Source organism: Rosa chinensis, chromosome 5, assembly GCF_002994745.2.
Source record: "Rosa chinensis cultivar Old Blush chromosome 5, RchiOBHm-V2, whole genome shotgun sequence".
NCBI classification, from domain to species: domain Eukaryota; kingdom Viridiplantae; phylum Streptophyta; class Magnoliopsida; order Rosales; family Rosaceae; genus Rosa; species Rosa chinensis.
This window is the reverse complement of record NC_037092.1, coordinates 62,819,749-62,839,634: the sequence shown is the minus strand read 5'-3', so window position 1 is coordinate 62,839,634 and position 19,886 is coordinate 62,819,749. Positions and strand designations below refer to the sequence as shown.

The window sequence follows — 19,886 nt, the reverse complement described above, 5'->3', positions numbered from 1 at the left end:
GTGATGTTCTTTGGTGCAATGGGTTTCACTAAGAAAGACAACATGAGCTTGGTGCTTCTGGATGAGAAGTTTGAGAGCATGGCGAGTCCTTCGATTCACTATTCCTTGGCAGTTCCAGATCAGGATATTCATGATCGCAAGTTCAGTCTTCTCCCTCTCCGCCGTGTGCGGCGTATACAGAAACCCTAGAAACTAGGCGGTAACCTAGGTTTCAAAGGTTTCGCTCTGGATATTTGGACTATATTTGTTTGTGCTTAACTGAACTTAATTGAGAAATTGGTGAAGGATCAAATTATTGATTTTGTGTTGCGTATAGCCTTGAGCGATTTCATGTTAGTGAAAGATTAATTAGTTTTCGAGATTATAGTTGTGGAAGATGAGGATCATGGTGTTGAGCTCTCTGTTCTGGGTATGGCACAAAGCATAGCAGTAGGCTAGTAGTAGTCCTCGGCTGATAGAGATGGCGAAAGGTTGTCAAGCAAAGACAAGGTTATATATCTTGGACATTTCTCATGTTCAGAAAGAGGAGGGGACTGTGGTTTACAATTTCACTTCCCATTTAAATGGTCGAAGCGTTTGAATTTGTGAAGTGACAAAAGATGCATGAGTAACACACTTCCAAAAACAAAAATGCATGAATAACAAAGACTTGCATCAGTTTCTGCATTGGAGGATAACTTGAACTACAATCCTCACCCATGAGGAAAATGCATATTCATGATTGACCACTTTGAGAAAATCGATCTTTCTGACATTTCTAGAACCCGGAAAAACTACCTTCTTAGGCTCAGCTACTTGGTCTAATTGAATTGTGACAGCACTCTTCAAATCTGAACAATAGGCTGCCATTGCTATGTCAAACTGAAGTGTGGATGCCTACAGAACTTGTTGAGGTAGCGAAAAAATTTGTAGAGTAAGAAATGAAATGGTAAGGTAACAATAGTCCCACTCTTTTTTTTAAGTTTTTTTAGCATTATATGCAAATGTAATATTATGTGTTAGAAATTTACTTTTATCAAGCCGAGCATGTTTGCCTAATCATTAACTGACCAAGATATATTGAATTTACATCTAAAAGTGATTGAACACATTTTCTTTAGGGGCTGTGACCACTTACCCAATTTTAGCCTAAAAATTGCCCACTTACTCCACTAAGAGTTTTTTACTCCCATTTACCCAATTTAAGACCAAAAGACAAATTGCACCCCCAAATAATTAACAAATTACAAGCTATCTTTCTCTTCTACTCTCAGGCTCTCATTCGCGTCTCTCTCTCTCTCTCTCTTCCAAAATCCGATTCCAGTTCTGGTTGGCATCGCCTCCGATAGCTAGAGATTGAAAATGGAACCACTGGCACAAGGACTTCGATGTCCAGCACAAGCACCTTTCACCGGAGGATTCCGGTTTCGATTCCAGAGAGAGATGTGTGGTCTGATTCCGGTTTCAGCGACGAGGTCGAAGAATCCGATGATTTGGGTGATTTGGGTGTGGGATCGGCGGTCTTGAGGCGGATGTGGTTCTGGAGATGGATAAAAGCTTTCAGGCAAGAATCGGCGGATCTGGTACTCCTCGCTCGCCAGAGATCTAAAGTCGGCTATGGACTAAGGCTCGAATCAAGGAGGCTATGAAAACAGATAAGTCTCCGGCTGCCTTGAGACCCTATTCTCAGGCAATCAAAGCTAACAAATCGTGCGCCGGTGCCTCCGTCCCTATTCTCAGCAAATCGTGCGCTGGTGCCTCCGTCCCTGGTCCTTCAGATCCGGTGCCCAGAGCAATTTCTGGGTGCCAGAAGCACTTTTTTTTTTTTTTTTTTTTTGTACACTGTGAACTCCGAGAATGAGGAAGGAATTGCAATGTAACTGTGGGGTTTGTTTGATGGTCTACTGGGGGCAGTAGACACATTATTGGCCCCTAGTAGACTTCGATATGAGGGACAGGGATCACTATAGTGTGGTGTTTTGATAAGTTACCTGTTGTTGTTTGTGTATTAAAGTCAAATTATCTGTGAATCTTATAAAATGGTGCATTTTTGGTGGTCTATTGGGGGGCAGTAGAGACGTTGGACTTTGTATTGGGGGGCAATAATATGATTACTGGGGGGCAATAATATGATTATCAGGGCAGTAATATGAGTATTGGGGGCAATAATATGATTACTGGGGGGCAATAATATGGTTACTGGTGACCGGATTCCGGTCATCGGTTGTCGGATTCCGGTGACCGGTAGCCGGAGTCCGGTCACAGGTCGTCGGAGTCGGCGACCGGCCATTGGTCACCGGAGCACAGCAAGGTGGAGGATGATTTCTCTCTCTAAGTGAGAAAGAAGGAGAGGGCAAAAAAGTCCCAAAAATAAATAAAAAGAATTAATTGGGTAAAGGGGAAATAATCCCTTAGAGTGTTTTGGGTAAATGGGGTTAAAAAACAGTTGGTGGAGCAAGTGGGCAATTTTTAGCCTAAAATCGGGTAAATGATCATTTCCCCTTTTCTTTAATCAGTTACTGTCTAGATGAACACCACTATCAAGCCAGTAATAATACCACATGATGCAATAAAGTTATCATTTCTACCAATAAATAAATAAATAAAACACAGTTTTCTCCTGCGTTGGTTTTTTTTTTTTTTCTGTCCCAACTTTCTGTGAATCACTGCTTTGATAGAGTGATTTGCAGGTCACAAAAGATTTAGGAAGGGAAATATGCAAGAAATTCGCCTGGAACAAAGTTATATCGAAACCCACCCAACCCCATGCTCATTAAAGGTCTTGCAAGATGAACAATCGAGTGACTTTCTATATTACAATAATTAGAACAAAACGCATTTGACAATGCAAATTCCTAGTTACAACTTCTAACTCCTATGCCATATCCCAACCCTACTGTATAACCTAGAGCACCAAGGACACATGGAGCGATAACATTATAAAAATTTAGAATCCAAATCTAATAACTGGTTAGTCATCGTCCGATAAACAAACTACGTCAGGGGTTCCACCTGTATTTACTGGGTTGGCAGATGCACTACTTGCAATGGCAGGATCAGGATGATTAAATGAACTTGAAGTCAGTGGTGGCAACAAACCACCTGATCGAATTGCACCAGAACGGTTCTCCATATCCATAAGCAACTTCAACGCAGATGCAGAATGAGGAGTTGAGCTACGTCCTGCACTTTCAACATGCTGGGCCCCACTAGAGGGAACAGTTTGTTGTGTGGGAGCTGGCATTTGTGGCATATGAGAAAGTGATGAAGATGTTGCAGGGCCGTTGCTATGAGAACGGGGAGTTGACATCCCACCTTGCTGGGACAGAGGACTGGTGCCTGTATGGAAACAAAATTTCATTACCAAGGAGATGGTACAATGTCGGGGGTAAAATATTCACTGAATATCAATTGTAGCTGCTTAAGCCACCAGCTAAAATCACAAGAGTAACAAAATAGTGAAATACAAAGAAATCAGCATACAGCTACATTGGACAAGGGGTTGTACCTGTAACGGATGTTGAAGGCCTAAATGGTTGGAGATGTGGGGCTGGGGCACGAATCTGACCTCCACCTTGGGGGATTCCTGTGGAGCCAGAGAAGGTACCAATGTGAGGGGGTCTTGCTGGAATGGACGGAGAAGCAGGGGAAAGTGGAACAGTCTGCATGATTGGAGCTGTGTAATGCTGACTAGGTGCAATCGCAGATGCAGGTAGGGTTGTTTGCAGGCTGGGTAAGGGTGCACTAGAAGTCTGCAGGCTGGGTATTGGAGCAATAGAAGCCTGCTGGCTGGGTAAGGGTGCAATAGAAGTCTGCAGGCTAGCTGCAGGAACGCTGGTTGACGATGAACTAGAAACTGAAGAAGGCCTATGTGCATTTTGCTGCATAGATAACTGAACCAGCTGCTGGACAAAACTAGAATTTCCATCTGCCAGGAAAATGACAATGAGCAATGGCACGAAAGTAGGTATGGAGAGGAACGACAATGTATAAATGCACAAATTCATATTATAGAGAACAATGAGACTATACAATGCATAAAGATCAAGAAATACTTTTAGTTTAAAACCATCTTATACAATTTAAATAAGTGAAGTCTATACTGCACTTCGAGATGGTGAATCTACAAGACGCAGGTTCAGCTTAACAGAGATTAACATACAAGGGCTAGTTTATACAAATAAGGTGCTATTTGGAAACCTTGAAATGGAAACTGCATTTAAAGCACTGGTTGTATAACAGTGCAACAGGGGTGCCAATTCTTTAAATGACATGCTACACCAATGAAAGACGACAGAGTTAGCAGGTGAGTAATCTGTACGGTTGTTGTATCAAAATCATGTCAGTAATTTTAACACGGTCAATAAACAGTTTGTGCTCAAGTAAGCTCACACAACCTTAAAAGAGATGCACCGACAAGCTTAATGATTTGTAATTTCATTTTAATATTGCAATAATAACACTACAACTGTATTTAATAATAAAAAAAGCCAAAGAAAAAAAGTCGACACAATATAGACCTTACACGGCCAAATCATCTTGCTCACAGGAAGCCACATTTTCTTTTCAAACCCTAAATCAAATTGGCCCGTCTTCTCTATTGCCCCTCTTTCTGCTACACTACCCCTTCACCAGACTGCTGAGCAACTGCAGCATCCACTACCATGGTGTCAGAGAATATCACAGGGTCTATTGGACACGCTTCTTAAATGGCTGACAAAGTGGTGTGGTTGCCAAACAGAATCAATGTGCACACACAAAGACAAACTGAATAGTCGGCGATTTTCTTTTTGATCAAATTTTGCTTTTTACCTTGATGGTTGTTGATCGTTCATTTTTGTCCTGTTCCCCTACTCTAGGTACTTAAATGATCGTTCAATTTTCACCTCTCATAATTGAAAATTTGAAATTAATAATTACACACACACACACACACACATATAAGCCCTTTTTCCTCCCCCTCCGATTTCCTTAGTAAATAACATCGTATAGCCGAAGCTCTAATCATATTTAATTTCCTGAACAGCTCACAAATTAAAGTCACACTCTACACAAATAAAAGAAAAGCCCAGTGAGGATCTTTGACCTTTCATGCTGTGTCCTATGTGGAATGAAAATAAAAGAAACAGTAAACAACTCAGAAGGAGGTATAATTCAAAAGTGTCATACCTTGCTGCACTCCACATGCACTTGATGCCTTAAGATCCATGCATTTAGACCTGAAAGCCTCAGCCAAAATCTTATTCATTAAAACTTTATTGTAATTTGCATCTAGTTCCTTCTGTATATGCCGAAATTCGGCTTCTTCCTCCTGAAGTTTAGTCTCACATTGCCGACGAAGTTCAGCAACAGCCTCCTCTATTTTCTTGTCATAATCAGATTTCAGAAGCAGCTTCTGTTCAAGACAAAAACTATTTTCAGCAAATGTTTCTGAAAAGAAAAAATGCACAAAAGGTGAACTTCAAAACAGACCTTATCTTCATGAGACTTAATGTTTTGTTCCATATCTTTATTTAATCTTTCCAATTCATTTTGAAGTGGATCAGGGTACGAATGCTGAGGCATCCTTAGTGTCCCCTGGGGAGCAGCATGTATAGGACGACTATTAGTTACAGAAGTAGCCCGTGTGTCTGAAAAAGGCAGCCCAAATCCATTAGTAGGTATATCCATTGGCTGATGCAAAGAAAGACTTGGTGCAGGCTGCAAAGCGGTTTCATTTGATTGAACAGAATAGTTCTCAACAAATTGCAGTGGAGCCTGAGAAACTTGGTTAGAGGTGTGGTCTACCCTACTTGGCCAAATTTCAATTCCACCAGCTGCAGACTCAGGAAGCTGCAATTGTACTACAGCTACATTCGTCTGCCCTTCATGATCAGATTCTACAGTGGCAATTAATTGGGATACTCGATCTTCAACTGGTTGACATGTATTCTGATTCCCAGTAGCTTGTGCATCTCCATCTTGTACTGCTGTGGATGTGGCTAACACAACACCTCTGTCTTGATTTTCGATACTTTGATGAACTTCAATTGCACAAGCTGAAGATAACTCGGGTCTATTAGATAACTGTGCCACCGACTCTTCATGAGCAGATTGATCGGATGTTATGATCGCAACAGATTGGGACGCTAGATTTTCAACAGGTAGGCAAGTATTCTGCTTTTCGCTAGTGTGTGCATTTCCATCTTGCCCTGTAGTCAATGCAGCCAAGACGGTACCTTGAACTCGGTTCTCACTACTTGGCTGATTTTTAATTCCAGCAGCTGAAGATAACTGACGACTACGGTCTGGTGTCTCCGAGGATGGTACTACAGGCTCATTGGTCGCCACTTCATGGTCTGAGTGCTCAGAATCTATAGTTGCAACAGATTGAGCAGCTGACGATAACTCAGTATCAACTCCTTTCTGCTGGTTGACCCCAGTTGCAATATCAGATGCAGTAACTTGCACTTCACCATTTTCTATTTCTGCAGGCGGAACCCTAGAGAGAGGATTCTGTAGGGCATCATTCGAACTGACAGTTGCATCCACTGCCGACTCAACCATATTACCTGGTATGTTTACTGTTGCCACACGGATTTGTTCTTCAGATGCACATGGGTTCACAGACGCATCATCATGCACCCCATGAATCGAACTGACGGTCTCATGCAATTCCAGTGGAGCCTCTCTGTCAGCCATGCTTAATGTAGCCCCATGAGGATTCTGTTCCGTAGCAGATAGAGTCAGTGGACTGACAGTTATGGGCTCTTCCAGTCTGACAACCCTATCACAAATGGGTGATTTGTCAGACTTGTCAATCCTTTCTTCAAATGAAGGAAGACCGGAGGTGACAACTTTGCTAGAGCAGATAATTTCCGGGACATCCAGCAGAGCCTCCCCATTTTCTGAAGTGCCTCCATTAGTCATCAGCTCTTTGGCACAAGGAATCACAGTAGCAACGTTTGCTTGATTATCACCAGAAACGCCATCCTTGTTTTTCCCAGTACTATAAAAAACCTCAGAAGTGATTGGATCAAGTGCACCATTTGCAACAATCGGTCTAGCTGGTGCATTTGAAGGTGAATTATTCAACAACTCATCACGAACCCACTTTTGCACTTCCTCTACCCGTTGGTTCTCATTCTCTTTCAGCTTAAGGCTTGCTTCCAGCTGCAATTTCTCAAGAAGCTGCAAATGTATGTCCACCTTGTGTTTATGCTCTTCAATTTCCTTTTCAAATTCAGTTTCCTTGACCCTCAAACTATCTGCACTCATTGAAGTAATTCGATTTACAGCCAACTCTATTTTGTGCTTCATTTCGAGTTGCTCCTTTTGCTCCTCGTATAATCTCAAAAGTTCACTTCTCTCTTTAGATTGCTTCTCAACAAGTTTTTTCATCTTCTTCTGGAACTTTTTCTGAATTTCATTGATACATTTTGAGACATCTTTTCCTGCTAAATATAGCTGATAGTCTTCAACACCTGATTTGACCCCCTCCAAGTTTGAAATTGTACCATTATTTGAGAGTGCAGAGAAATTTGGAGGGTCTGCAGCCTTAAAATTCCTTGTGCGGTATAGAAACGTTTTCTTCAGACACCGCAGCATTGAATAAACACGGTCCGCCTCTTCCTTTTGGCAATTGAAGTTAAGATGCTGCTTAGCACGTGCAAAAGATTCTTTGTGGTCGACTTTGTGCTTCAGAATTGAAGCCACAGTCCAACACTGGAATGTACAGAATCAGTTACAAACAAAAAGAAAAAAGAAAAATAAAAAACAAGGAGAATTAGAAAAGGTGAAGTAAACCAAAGATAATACAATCACATCATCATCGCTGGCTAAAATAACGAATTGCTTCTCCAAATCCCCCCACAAGTAACTTTAGAATTGCAGAGCATAGAGTTGAGTGGAACGTCAAGAAAATATACAAAATATGGGTAATAGATTTATTTTCTTTCATGGATTAAGCTGGTGACAATGAAAGCATTTTTCTTGACTCTAAAACATTATAATTTCAATAATGACGAAGACAGGAATCAATTTTGACCAAGCGAAAGTTAAACTGTACAGGTGTTAGAACATAATCATCAAAAATCATTGCAGAAACAGAAAGAGATATCAGTGCTGGAATGCATCTACGATCAATTTAAATGCCAAGAATTGATAGATTGTGTTTCCTTCAGAACAGGCTGAAAAAAGCTCAACAGACAGCAATACGGTTGCATGAAAGAGGAAGATGATTCTAACCAGAGATATCTGAAATGCCTGCAATATGTTTGCTGGTTCTCTAGTAACATTGTGATTCTTCATGACATATTCAAGAAACTTTTCAACCCAAACCTTGTGAAGATCCTGCATTGTAGTAAGATTAATAAAGATATTATCATAGAAGAAAACTATATTTTACTGAGATGTAGTGGAATGTAGGGTTCAGAACAGCAGCACGTGTGAAGTCAGAAATAAAGTAATATGTAATTAGCAGGATAATCAAAATACGTACTGAGAGTTGTAGGATTCCACAAAGTTTTGATATCTCTGGCTTCAAATGAAGATGCAGACTCTTTTGGGCATCAAGCAATTTTCTTCTCTCCTTAGATTCAAACATGTCACTTTCTGGTCTTGTGCTTTTAGCAAAATTATGTGAAGTACAAACACGGTTTTCACCAATTATATTATTTACAAATGCAGATAACCTAGAAGAAGAGTGAGGCACATTGTCTGCTGGAGTTACAGAAGCTCCTGCAAAAGTAGAGATGCTTTCAGAAACTAAAAGTGGAATTCAAGCAATGTACGGGCTGACTCTAATTGCACCATGACATTACTCTTGCAAAGATGTCAGAAAAGAAAATTGAATGATTCACAAGTACAGCCAATTACCATCCTCAGATACAGGGATTGATTTTCCCTCAAATCCAGGCTTTAAGTTGGCCGAATCATTATTACTATTTCCCACCTTCTTCCGTTTTTTTACAGATTCATCACTTTCAACTTGTGGTTTCTTTGATAGCTCCTCATCAGTATGTTTTACCCTTTTCCTGTTCCTCTGGGACAAACCAACACAATATTTCCACTGAGGATGCTTTCCCTCCCACAGTTTTATCCAAAAACTAAGTGGTTTCCCATCACCCATATGTTGAGATTTCAATTCGCCAAACAACAGATTCTTCGTACTGTAACCTCCTCCAGTTTGATGAGCTTTTGAGATAACAGAGAATCCAGTTTGATGAGCTTTTGAGATAACAGAGAAACCACCCAAGCCATTGTTTTTGGCATCCTGAGAAAGTAGGGACACAAATTCCTGGATGACATCTTTCAGAGGTGATTCTACGGGTAAGATACTTTCACTAGAGGCGGGCGAATTGTGGCAATGGAACTCATTCAGTTTAACAAATTGATAAGGTGCACCCCACGAAAGTAGCAGTTGACAATTATTCTTGGTAATATTAAGCAAATTGCTATCAAGAATCTTTTCCTCCTTTGCCAGAATCAGAACCTTCTCCTCTATGGTACAAGTTGAATATAAGCGAAATACTTTTATCTGCTCAAATTGTGAATCAAGTGATATCTTTTGCAAGGCTCTTACATCATTCACTGGGTTCCAGTCACTACCATATATAATAATAGTATCAACTGACGATAGTTTGATGCTGGCACGACAGGCACGAGTCTCCAATAAAAACACAAACCTACCACATTCCTTATTGTTAAACTTGCCCATTGCCTCACCTTTCTTAGCGGGAACAACACCCTGTTCAACCCGTTCATAAGAGTCTTCACCATACCTTTGACGCAGGAAATCATCCAAAATATCTCCTATACAAATTCCCAGACCACCTATTGACTGCTAATAAAAAGAGAAAATAGTTATATAACATTAAATTAATGAGAAATGAACATTAGAATGATACCTTCAGTGCATTCTAGATTACATTGAGCATAAAACTACACGTAATTGTGTAAACTTTTAAGGTATTATTCATCTGTGTATTAGGAGTCTTTGACTTATTTGATTCAGTATATCCTTTTCTATTAAGGATTCTGGCCCATATGATATATTTGTTGGATTAACTACACAAACACCCCAAAAAGGTTAGGGCAATTTCACTTTAGACCTTGAACTTCTAATACCAAACCAGCCCTTCAGGTTTGATTGAGGTTTCAAATAACACCTTCACCTTGCAAATCAAGTAATAGACATGATAGTATTACATATACTGAACCTTCCTTGAAGTATGAAAATAGCGCTTGCACTCTCTTTACGTAAATCATTTTGGTCAACCATCCAAATTCACATTCAAGTCTAATATGGTTTCAGTATATCCAATCCCACCGTTACTACCTCACATGCCCTAAATTGGTCAACAATGTTACTGTAACCAAAATCACATTCCCTAAACTACCAAAATTCAAAATCTAAATTGTTATAAAATTCAAAAATGATATCAGAGTTCCCGCAACAAATAAGTCTTCTTATTCCAGATTTTAAAGGATGGGAACCACCTCTGAAACAAATCATGTCCAGAAGTATACTCTCTATCAGATATAATATAATTGAAGGAAAGTTCATCTTGGTAACAAATTATACTCTGGAAGAATTTACTTGAAAAAAAAAAAAAGATACTAAGATCACCAGTTCTAATAAGAACAATACTCTTTGCTAAGTGAAAAACATGTGGATTTTGGTGGTGGAAAAGGGACTAAGGTATGATGGGTCTGCAGAGTTATAGCAGTAATTGGGGGTATTTTGATGGAGAAATAGCAGTTTATAAAGGGTATGACAGGTTAGAGCCGCATACGTGAAGTTCTTTTCAAGCTTTTCAGCATGTTACCAATGATTTTAGGATGTAAACACTCTTGCAAACCTACTAGATAAGAAGGCAGCAGTAAGTTTAGGTTCACTTGTTTCAACATTAAGGTTGGATAGGAGCCTGTTTATTTGTCCTTAGTGTATGTAGTTTTTCCTGTTCGTAGATGCACTCTTTGTGAATTTATTGATATTTCCTATAAATATCTTAATAAAGTATTTTCTTCTACAATAAAAGACACTAATTCCTCAAAAATAAAATAAAAAATAAAAGAAACTAGATGTCATTAAATTACTAAGTTGTGTACCTGAAATAGGATTAGCACTCTTAAACCTCGATTCTTTATCTCCATAAGCATCATGTCAAGAATGTGAAGCTTGCCACTAGCTTTTATTCCTGCATCCAACATTGCTTTCTTTTTTACTTCGAAACTGTCAATTGCTTGAAGGCCTTCAAATTCCATAACCTTCTCTTGTAAAGATGCTTCCTCAATGTAAGGGTGATCACAGCACTGTCAAGAAGTACCATACAAGAAACTTATTGCAAATCCAGGAGGGGTGATGAAAGGCGTAAGAAAATATATAAAATGAAAATTTAACTTTTGAAGAAGGAAATGCACTTCTTTTCACCATTAGAGTGAATAATATGGTCTTTGCTGTTAAGTATCCATGGACACTCCATTAGGAATATGAGGCTGGGGATATTATCGGTACCTCACACAGATTTTCAAATTAGTGGAAGTCCAGAAATTTCAACATGGATGAGAGGAGATGCAAATTGGAGTCTTTTGGTGCTTTTTTTCTCATATATTTTTTCACACCAAATCGGTCTCTCTTTGGAAATAGATCCTCTCATCCATTTTTGAACCCACCAAACTCACTCTTTCTAACAGAAACAATAATGATGATAGTGCCATCACCTCCTCATCCCTTGAACTTCCAAGTCATGGGAGAGTGTTTGGTATAGCTAAACTTTCTGTTGTGTTATGGAATCTTGATAATCTATAATCTTAAAAAAGTACAATTCAAACAGTTAGCCCCCCAACCAAAGTCTTTACAAAATCTCACTTTTTCCCCAATTCCAAAGCTGAAAACACTGGGCAAATTGGTGCATTCCAGGAGAATGTCTTCCATTGTGATACTAGTTGATCCTTTAAGAACAGGTTTTGCATCCCGGCAGCTGGGCATGAGAACCCCACTTCTTATTACAGAATAACTTATAGAATATCTAATCTAATGGGATTCTCCAAACCCATTCCCAACAGAGAAATATCCCTTGCTACTAAATTTCCAATTCCCAAAACTCCTTTTATCCTGTTTTGGATACCACATTCCACCTCATTAGATTGTCCTTCTAGGCTTCTCCAATTCTACCCAGAACTGCTTAAATCAATGTCAATCTGCCCACCCTTGAGAACAATGCCTTTTAACATCCTTCTAAGTTCTAACCACTTTTCAACCCTACCAGAGTTCCAGAATGAGGAAGCCTTTGGGTACCCAATGGAAGCCCCAAGTATTTTAAAGGCCAACTCCCCAAGTATTTTAAAGCCAACTTCCAATTCCATAGACTAACTGGGGTGACAAACTTAAAATAATAATAATAAAATAAATTTAAAATAAATAACTAATTAAAAAAAAACCTTTTCTGCCAAACTCTCTACTTCGCTAATTCTAACTTTAATCCTACCAATCAATAGAAAGAAAGAAAGAAAAAAAAAAACTTTATTCCTACCAAAGTGCACTTGGCTCTATTGATTTCCAGTCCCGAATGGCAAAGAAAATCTTTTTCAGTTGGCCCATTTCTGATAATCATCCTTCACAAAGAAAATGTATGATCGGTGAATTGAGGATGAGTCGTTTCAACATTTTCATCCCAAAAAGTAGACTTTCAATCACTCTGAATTCTTTTGCCCTCTCCATTAGTCTACTTAAAACATCCAATGGTCTATGAAAGTGACTGTTAGCTAGGTTATACCAGGAGGTTTTTTCTATTTGATGTGTAAGAAGCAAAAGATGTTACACAAGAATGGTAAGCTAAAGTTTTATGGGTTTTGTGCATGGGAAAAGAAAAGGACCACCGAATTGAGGTAAAAAGTCAGATTCTGGTCATATTTGGCATCTGTTTCTACGGAATTTAGACTATTAGCTGACCCCTCAATAAAGGAAGTGGATTTATACTGTATTTTTGGTCTTTTTGGTTATCTAGTTGCACTGTACTCCTTGTTCACATATTGTACTGAATTTCGGATTCAATACAAATGTTGTCTCTTCTTAAAGAAAAACATGTGATTGCAGATATTCTAGTTTCAGATCTCTTTTCGTTGCACCAACAACATGAATTCCAAAGTAAAGATCAGTATATTACTGGTAGCATCTTTTTACAATATTGAAATTATCCAAATCAAGATCAACATACAAGGGACAACTTAATAAATCCCAATGTCCATATCCAGGCCAATACAAATTTTCAAGCAATGATATTCTTAAAAATCAATAATACAATGTTGTAATCAAAGCAAATACAGACTATGAAAACCATGGGAAAATTAGAATACAGTAGATAGTGAAAAGATATGCAGACCTCATGCAACCATAACCAAATTAAAGCAAAAGCAACCAACCTTTCGGGTAGATCTAAGTAGATCGTGGAGTGCTCCAACAAGATCTTTTGTTGAAGATGACTGAAGTAATGAGGGGTTTAACAGTAGCTTTTCACAGTATAGCTCTCGCTGAACATTCGATATCTCTACAGGAACCCAGTACTCTATAAACCTGGAAAAATCTGAAAAACGAAACAAAGATGGAAACCAAAAGTAAAAATGATAAAGAGGCCCTAAGCAAATTGTCCGAAACAAAGATGAACCCAACTTTTCATAATTTCCTCATACCATCAGCATCTGATACCTCCACTTGTCTAGCATTCCCGAGTGACTCCTGTCCATCTGACACGGAATGTATACCAGATTCTATCTTTTTCTTAACACACACAGAACAGTGCCAAACTCCAATAGGAGCAGCATTCATAGGAGGATCTAGACATGAAAGATGATAGCTTCTCTTGCATCCTTTTCCATCACAGCACCTGAATTGAACCAAACTATAAGAAAAGAAAACCATATCATCCAAGCAATGAAATTTTTAGATTTTTTTTTTCTTAGTAAGAAAAAGTAACAGAGACAAGGTGGCCACTGATCTCCAAGGCCTAGTGATCAACAGTTGTGAATAAATAGTACATCAAAGTATTTTAAGGCAGCAAATAAAACAACTTGCAGAGAAGCTTTGGAATCAGAGAAAGGAAATGTGCAAAAAAGGAACTATCCCTAAACCATCTGAAATACCACCGCTAGCATCTACAACTCCCCCAAACTCCTCTCCAGCCACACCACCCAAAAAAAATACTCATTCAATTACATCTTTTACCACTATACCGCGTTTTCCTCCCACCCAAACAACTACTCTTGATAGAGAATTACATAAAGCTGTACTATCCCAAGTCAGTTTTCCCTCCTTAAACAACTTTAACCACACTGATAATACCATAAGACAGTAAAAGTGAATGAACTGAACTTCCGGTAGTACTTCTGGACACAACGCACGCCAATGGAGAGAAAGACAAAGAGAGGCCTTCTCGTCATTGGTGCATTTCTTGTAAACCTGGGGTGGACAGTGTAGGTCATTTTTTCTCCACTTCCCTTATTCATGGGAAAATTGTTTAGGGGGATTGAAGCCTGTTAGGTTATCCCAAAGGGTGTTCTGAGCTGTTGGGTACTTGTTTTCAGGCATTGGGAATAGGAAACAAAACTAAATCTTTATAATGATGCTTGTTGGTGGCATTTTTCTAGCTTTCTTTGAATGCACTGAAACAAAAGCATCTTTTCCGGTTATAAACGAAAAAAATCCAAAGTCATAAAACATAACAAGATACAAAATGAATATTGCAACAGCTATGTGTAGCACCATCATAAAGCAACTTTCCTAATCAGCTGATAAAATCTAGTTGCAACAATGTGAAAGCCAGAAGAAAAGGTTACCCACAAGAGCTTCCCCCCAAAAGTGCAAATGAGGCATGTATTTTCACTATTTTCTTCACCATTTGTTATGAGATCTGCAGACAACTCCTTTTGCTGCATACAAATGCTAAACTTTTCAGGTTGGCTCACTGTACTATCAGCTATGACTTCTCCACTATCCGGCTGCAAGTTTTCAGAAAATACAGCAACTAATTGAGAAACATAAATTGGAACTAACAACGTTGAGGTTTTAAGTTAATGTGCATTGCCTAAAAATTTGACAGCATAATCTGGCAGAGCTGACATTTGAAAGAAAAAGTTTTTATTTTTATTTTATTTAAAAAAAAAGCCAACTATCAAACAAGAGATTACAGAGAAGAAACACTAATATCCCAAGCAAATACAGTACAACACAGAATATAGACCAGGTGCAAGAAATTGTTTTGATCTATTTATGGTAATTTGTGAACTAGTCCACTACTGTATTCTCTGATTTTGTAGTTGGGGAAAGTTTATCTGTTCCCAAAAAATGTTTCAGTAAGAGATCAGAAATTGTTTACAATCCATATCCACAAGATTATACCAAAGATGGGACTACCTCCAACAAATTGACATGAGACAAATTAGGTGCAATATCTTAGTATACGCGGATACGAGAAATCTAAGTGGGTTTAGAATATGAGTATTAACAAAGAATGACCTACTAAAGATAAATTTTCCATCTATGTGAGAAATTAAATCGAAGAAAGTGGAAACTGGGAAACAGTAGTATGGAAGCTGAGAAGAAGGGGATGGGGAGATAACAAACCTCATTTACAGCACCAGATAACTCCTGATTCAGTTTTGTTCCACAAGAGCAACATTCCTGCTTCATTGAATCATTGTCTACCCTGATTATATCAAATGAGAAACAAGGAGAAAAAAGAGGTTAAGCGACTCTGAATATTTTAAAATCAAAATATTTGCAAGCAACACCGATCATCGTCTACCCTGACATAATGTTCACAATGATTGCTCAGAATTGACAAACCTAATTCTATATCCAACTTAGATACAATGAGAAGTCAAAACTATATCAGACATCATGTAAATCATACTATTGCAATTTACAATTGCCCCTTCAAATGAATTCCTTATGAGTAACAACAATGCAACATAGATTTACATCATGTGAGCATATTAGCAGAAACAAAATGATGCTCAGTTTGCAGAGAAGTTTCACACAAGCTTCCACCGGCTAACAGTAATGGACAACAATAAATCAGCGGCAACCAATTATACCATAATTATTAAAGACTAGGACCTAAACATTCAAAAGATGTAGAAACATAGAATTTATGATCACTGGCCAGAAAGGCCCATTACTATTAGAAAAACTAATAGAAGAATATACTCACTTCTTAATCAGTTCTCTCTATTGACCAGAAATACTGATATTTCAAATTCTCAAATTGCTTCTTAGCATATCTCTATATTCACTTCTTGCAAGCGAAAAAATTAAATTAACAACATCGAAAAGAAATCATCTGAAATTTTGATCAAGCTGCCGCTTAAGGCAGTAACAATTTTTATCTAAAACAAATATCTAAAATCATTTGTCATAGCCCCAAATAAGATAACTCAAAACTTGCCAAACTGAATATGGAACGTAGGGTAATCAAATTCTGGACCTTCAAGTACAGGATACATCACCGGACTAAAGCCAAAAGAAATCTATTTAATGGTTGATGTCATTAGATGTAGATCAATTGGAAACCATCACCTATAGAAAAGGAAAAAGAATGATTGTTGAGTATAGTAATACCTTTGTCGCTTGAAACAGACACCACAGGTTTCAACTGGAACATTTCCTGTCGACCCAGATGGCAAAGACGAGACAGTATCAACCCCTGTGCAGACATCTTTACTTGCATTTACTCCAGCATAATCAGATCCTCCATCAACCATCTTCCTTTTTCTTTTAGAAGGTGTAATACAGTCACTGCCTTCTGAGCCAGTGTGAACATCAGAAATCCTTCCATTCGATGTAGAAGTTGCCAACTCTGGCGTCTTAAAATTTCCCATGGCAGCACAATCCACCTGTACCCTTTCAGGTGCATGATTAATCTCTTCAGTTATGGCCTTATAACATGGTGGAGGTGAACATTCTTCACTCTGCTTCTGAACATGATCTAAAATCCAAGCAGAACAGTGAGAATGATTAGAGTGAGCAGTTTCAATGTGACAACAATTTAGAACATTATATAATGACTTCAAGAGAATGACTACTTGTTTGTTCGTTTGGGGCTGGGGGGAGGGAAGAGATGACGCAACAGTCAGTCATTTACCTGGTGCATTAAGGCGCCGTTGGTGATATGCGATATAATCACGAGTGTTCAACCTTTTTTGTTTGACTTGCCCAGGTCCTACATTTTGTTTCTCACTTTTGCGAAGTTCTTTAGTTCCCAAAGTCAATTCTTTCACACTCTTCTCTTTCTTTTCCCTTTTCCCCTTCATTGATGACGAATCCAAGCTTTTATCAGATGTTTTGGATGCAGAAGAAGTGGATGAGTGAGTCTTGCCTCTCTCGGACCTCCTTAAAGGACTCGGGGTTGACTTATTCTCAAATCTCTCAGATTTCCTCTTAACTGGAGGAGTTTCAGGTGTTTGTTTCTCAAGACGTTCAGACTTCCGAGTACTAGAAGGGCTCAGAGTGTTGTTTTTCTTCAACAATGTTTCTCTAGAAGACCTCCTTAAGACAGGTGTATCCGACATTGAGGAGCCTGAAGTGCTGGATCCTTTACTACTAATCTGCCTCCCAATTGAATTGGTACTTTCGTCATCCTTGACTTTCCGACTAGATCGGGTATCATGCGCCATATTTAACTGTAATCAATAGAAGATTGCCAGAAGACTTTAAGGTTCAGAGATTCACCAGCCATAAATGACAGCAAGAGGATAGGAAAAAAAATATATATATATATATCTAACATCAGGGCTATCGAGCACCTCTGCACATATAATATGTTAATAATCACAGCACATGAGAATATCATTAAATATTCCACATCAGAAGAATTCATCGGATGTGAATAACAGAAACCTGATATCTACCGATGGTATGGGAGGAAAAAAAAAACACAATCCAACTTTGAAGACAACATCAAATACTATCACCTACTTCGTTGACCTTGGACCCCAAAACGCCCAAAGTATGTACTAACAATAACAAAATCTCTCTCAGAACTTCGAAATTAGTTGAAAAAGGAATCAAAGCACTCTACCGGACTACTAGAGAGTTTGGAATGATGATCAAAATTGTTCCAAACAGATTTTGTTGGCTTACCACTGTCTTTGAAGGCTTAAGCTGTTGCGAATTTGGGGTGGGGACCAACACCTAAGAAACAGACAACTACCCTACTCACGGCAAAACCAAAGTCTGAAGCTGCCTTCCAATCTAAAAGAGTACAATAAAGGCTCATCTCCCACAGGGCTATCAAAATAGTACTCTCTCCCACAGCTCCTCCACTCCTTCTCCTACGTAGTTTTCGAAAACTCTTCTATTTCTTTCCATGGAAAGCACCCAATTAATAGCCACAACACTAAACCCCAAAGATTGTCACCTCCCAACCCTTTGCCAAAAGCAAATTGCTATCAACAAAAGAGCACGAGCCCTCGCTGCAATGCCCCAGCTCTCTCGCCACCCTAAACAACTTCAGCCATAAAAAGCAACTTCACTACACAACAACAGCATTACTCACCCGAACGCACTTCAATCGGTCCGATAGTGAAGGCACATCATTATGCCGGTCCCTTCGGCCGGGTAATCCAACAAACCTCACAATGCACATTGAATCAAAACTCAAAAAGGAGACATTGAGTAAGGAAAAACAACTAATACCGAGTCCCACTCACATCAATGTATATCCGAGTCCAATAATCCAGCTTTTACATCATTGCATATCTGCCTAAAAGCTTTGGCACCGAAAACCAAAACCAGGAAAACAGCTAACATCGAGTCCCATTCACACAATGTGGAACCCCAAAAACCCTAATCGCCCGCCATGAATTACCGCTAATACAGAAAATCACATAACGCAAACCAAACCAAAACCCTAATCACTGAAAATCGCAATTTCAGGGCACAATTTCAGGCACGATTGAAAAATTAGAACAAATATTAAAGAAGATTGTGACTAAACCTGCATCAAAAGCTCGGTGCTTCGATGATATCAGAGAAATTTTTTAGGGTTGTTCTAGTTGAGTCCTGCCCAGAAATCCATGGGGAGCCAAAATGAAGCGACGTGTTGTTTGTGAGGATTTTCTTGCTTTCAAAGAGTAGTAGAGACAAGAGTTACCTTACTGCCTGTTGCCGTGGGACGTGGACGTGGACGAGGACGAATCTGTCATTTCATGTTTTTGGTTTTATGACTTTTATCACTATCACCATTTTTCTGAAACTGCTTCCTCAAAATAGATTAGGACATCTCCAAGAGACTACTTATTTCAAAATAAATTTAATATTTAACTAATTTTAGGCTAAAATTCTACTCCAACATAATTCTTAAACAAAAGTTAAATTTAACTTTTGCTAAATTCTCTAGCTATATTTAGCTAGAGATGGAGAGAATTTAACTAAAAATTAAATTTAGTTTGGGATTTAGGTATTCTGCCGGAGCATAACTCAATAGCTAACTAGTTATATTTCACTTTTAGCTAGGAAAAAAAGTATCACTGTTGGAGATGCTCGTAGAGAGAGATAATTTATGAGTTTCAGGGTAACGTATTTATTAGAATTTTAGATACGGCCAAAGAGAAACATGTATTTAGAAAATTTTCAATAAGTAAATGCAGTTGTATGAAAAGTCTTTTCACTGTCTTTAACTTTTTTCCGCACACATATTGGGTGGGCCTTACTAATTTGCACAAATGAAAACATTGTGATTGTAAATACGTTCATGAACATAGACATTAACTTTTCGTGAAAAGATTTTTCTTTCAACAAGAGTTGAAACTTGAGAGAGTTATAAGTTTCTAGTTTACCGTGTCAAAACTATTTATTATCTTTTTTGTTTTTTTGTTATTTCTCACCTCACCCCATTCCTCATAACGTGTGTGATATTAGTTAGGCACAT

General features: G+C 38.6%; 1 protein-coding gene across 7 annotated transcripts; it reads right to left on the bottom strand.

The window, feature by feature from the left end:
- Positions 1–2,721: 2,721 nt before the first annotated feature.
- Positions 2,722–19,110, bottom strand: LOC112164620 (helicase protein MOM1). Of its 7 annotated transcripts, none has more exons than XM_024300877.2 (15): positions 18,954–19,107; positions 17,100–17,637; positions 16,577–16,943; positions 15,581–15,662; positions 14,798–14,886; positions 13,651–13,844; positions 13,384–13,544; positions 11,071–11,274; positions 8,836–9,799; positions 8,459–8,697; positions 8,206–8,310; positions 5,452–7,683; positions 5,149–5,374; positions 3,488–3,907; positions 2,722–3,318 (listed from the first exon to the last, which is right to left on the bottom strand). In XM_024300877.2, the coding sequence occupies exons 1-15, from the start codon at positions 18,957–18,959 to the stop codon at positions 2,951–2,953; spliced, it is 6,195 nt and encodes a 2,064-aa protein (XP_024156645.1). In that variant the 5' UTR covers positions 18,960–19,107; the 3' UTR covers positions 2,722–2,950. The 7 variants fall into 7 exon arrangements, 5 of the variants coding, with proteins under 5 accessions (XP_024156645.1, XP_024156643.1, XP_024156644.1 ...); XM_024300875.2 differs by having other exon boundaries at positions 14,798–14,955; positions 18,954–19,106; XM_024300876.2 differs by lacking the exon at positions 18,954–19,107 and adding an exon at positions 18,098–18,885 and having other exon boundaries at positions 14,798–14,955.
- Positions 19,111–19,886: the final 776 nt, after the last annotated feature.

What these genes read in the sequence shown, in the direction of transcription:
- LOC112164620 (XM_024300875.2), bottom strand. An exon ending in GGAGGTATCAGATGCTGATG is followed by an intron (nt 13,545 to 13,650) that starts GTATGAGGAAAT and finishes TTCGTTTTTCAG; the next exon opens with ATTTTTCCAGGTTTATAGAG. An exon ending in TACTTAGATCTACCCGAAAG is followed by an intron (nt 11,275 to 13,383) that starts GTTGGTTGCTTT and finishes ACTTCTTGACAG; the next exon opens with TGCTGTGATCACCCTTACAT.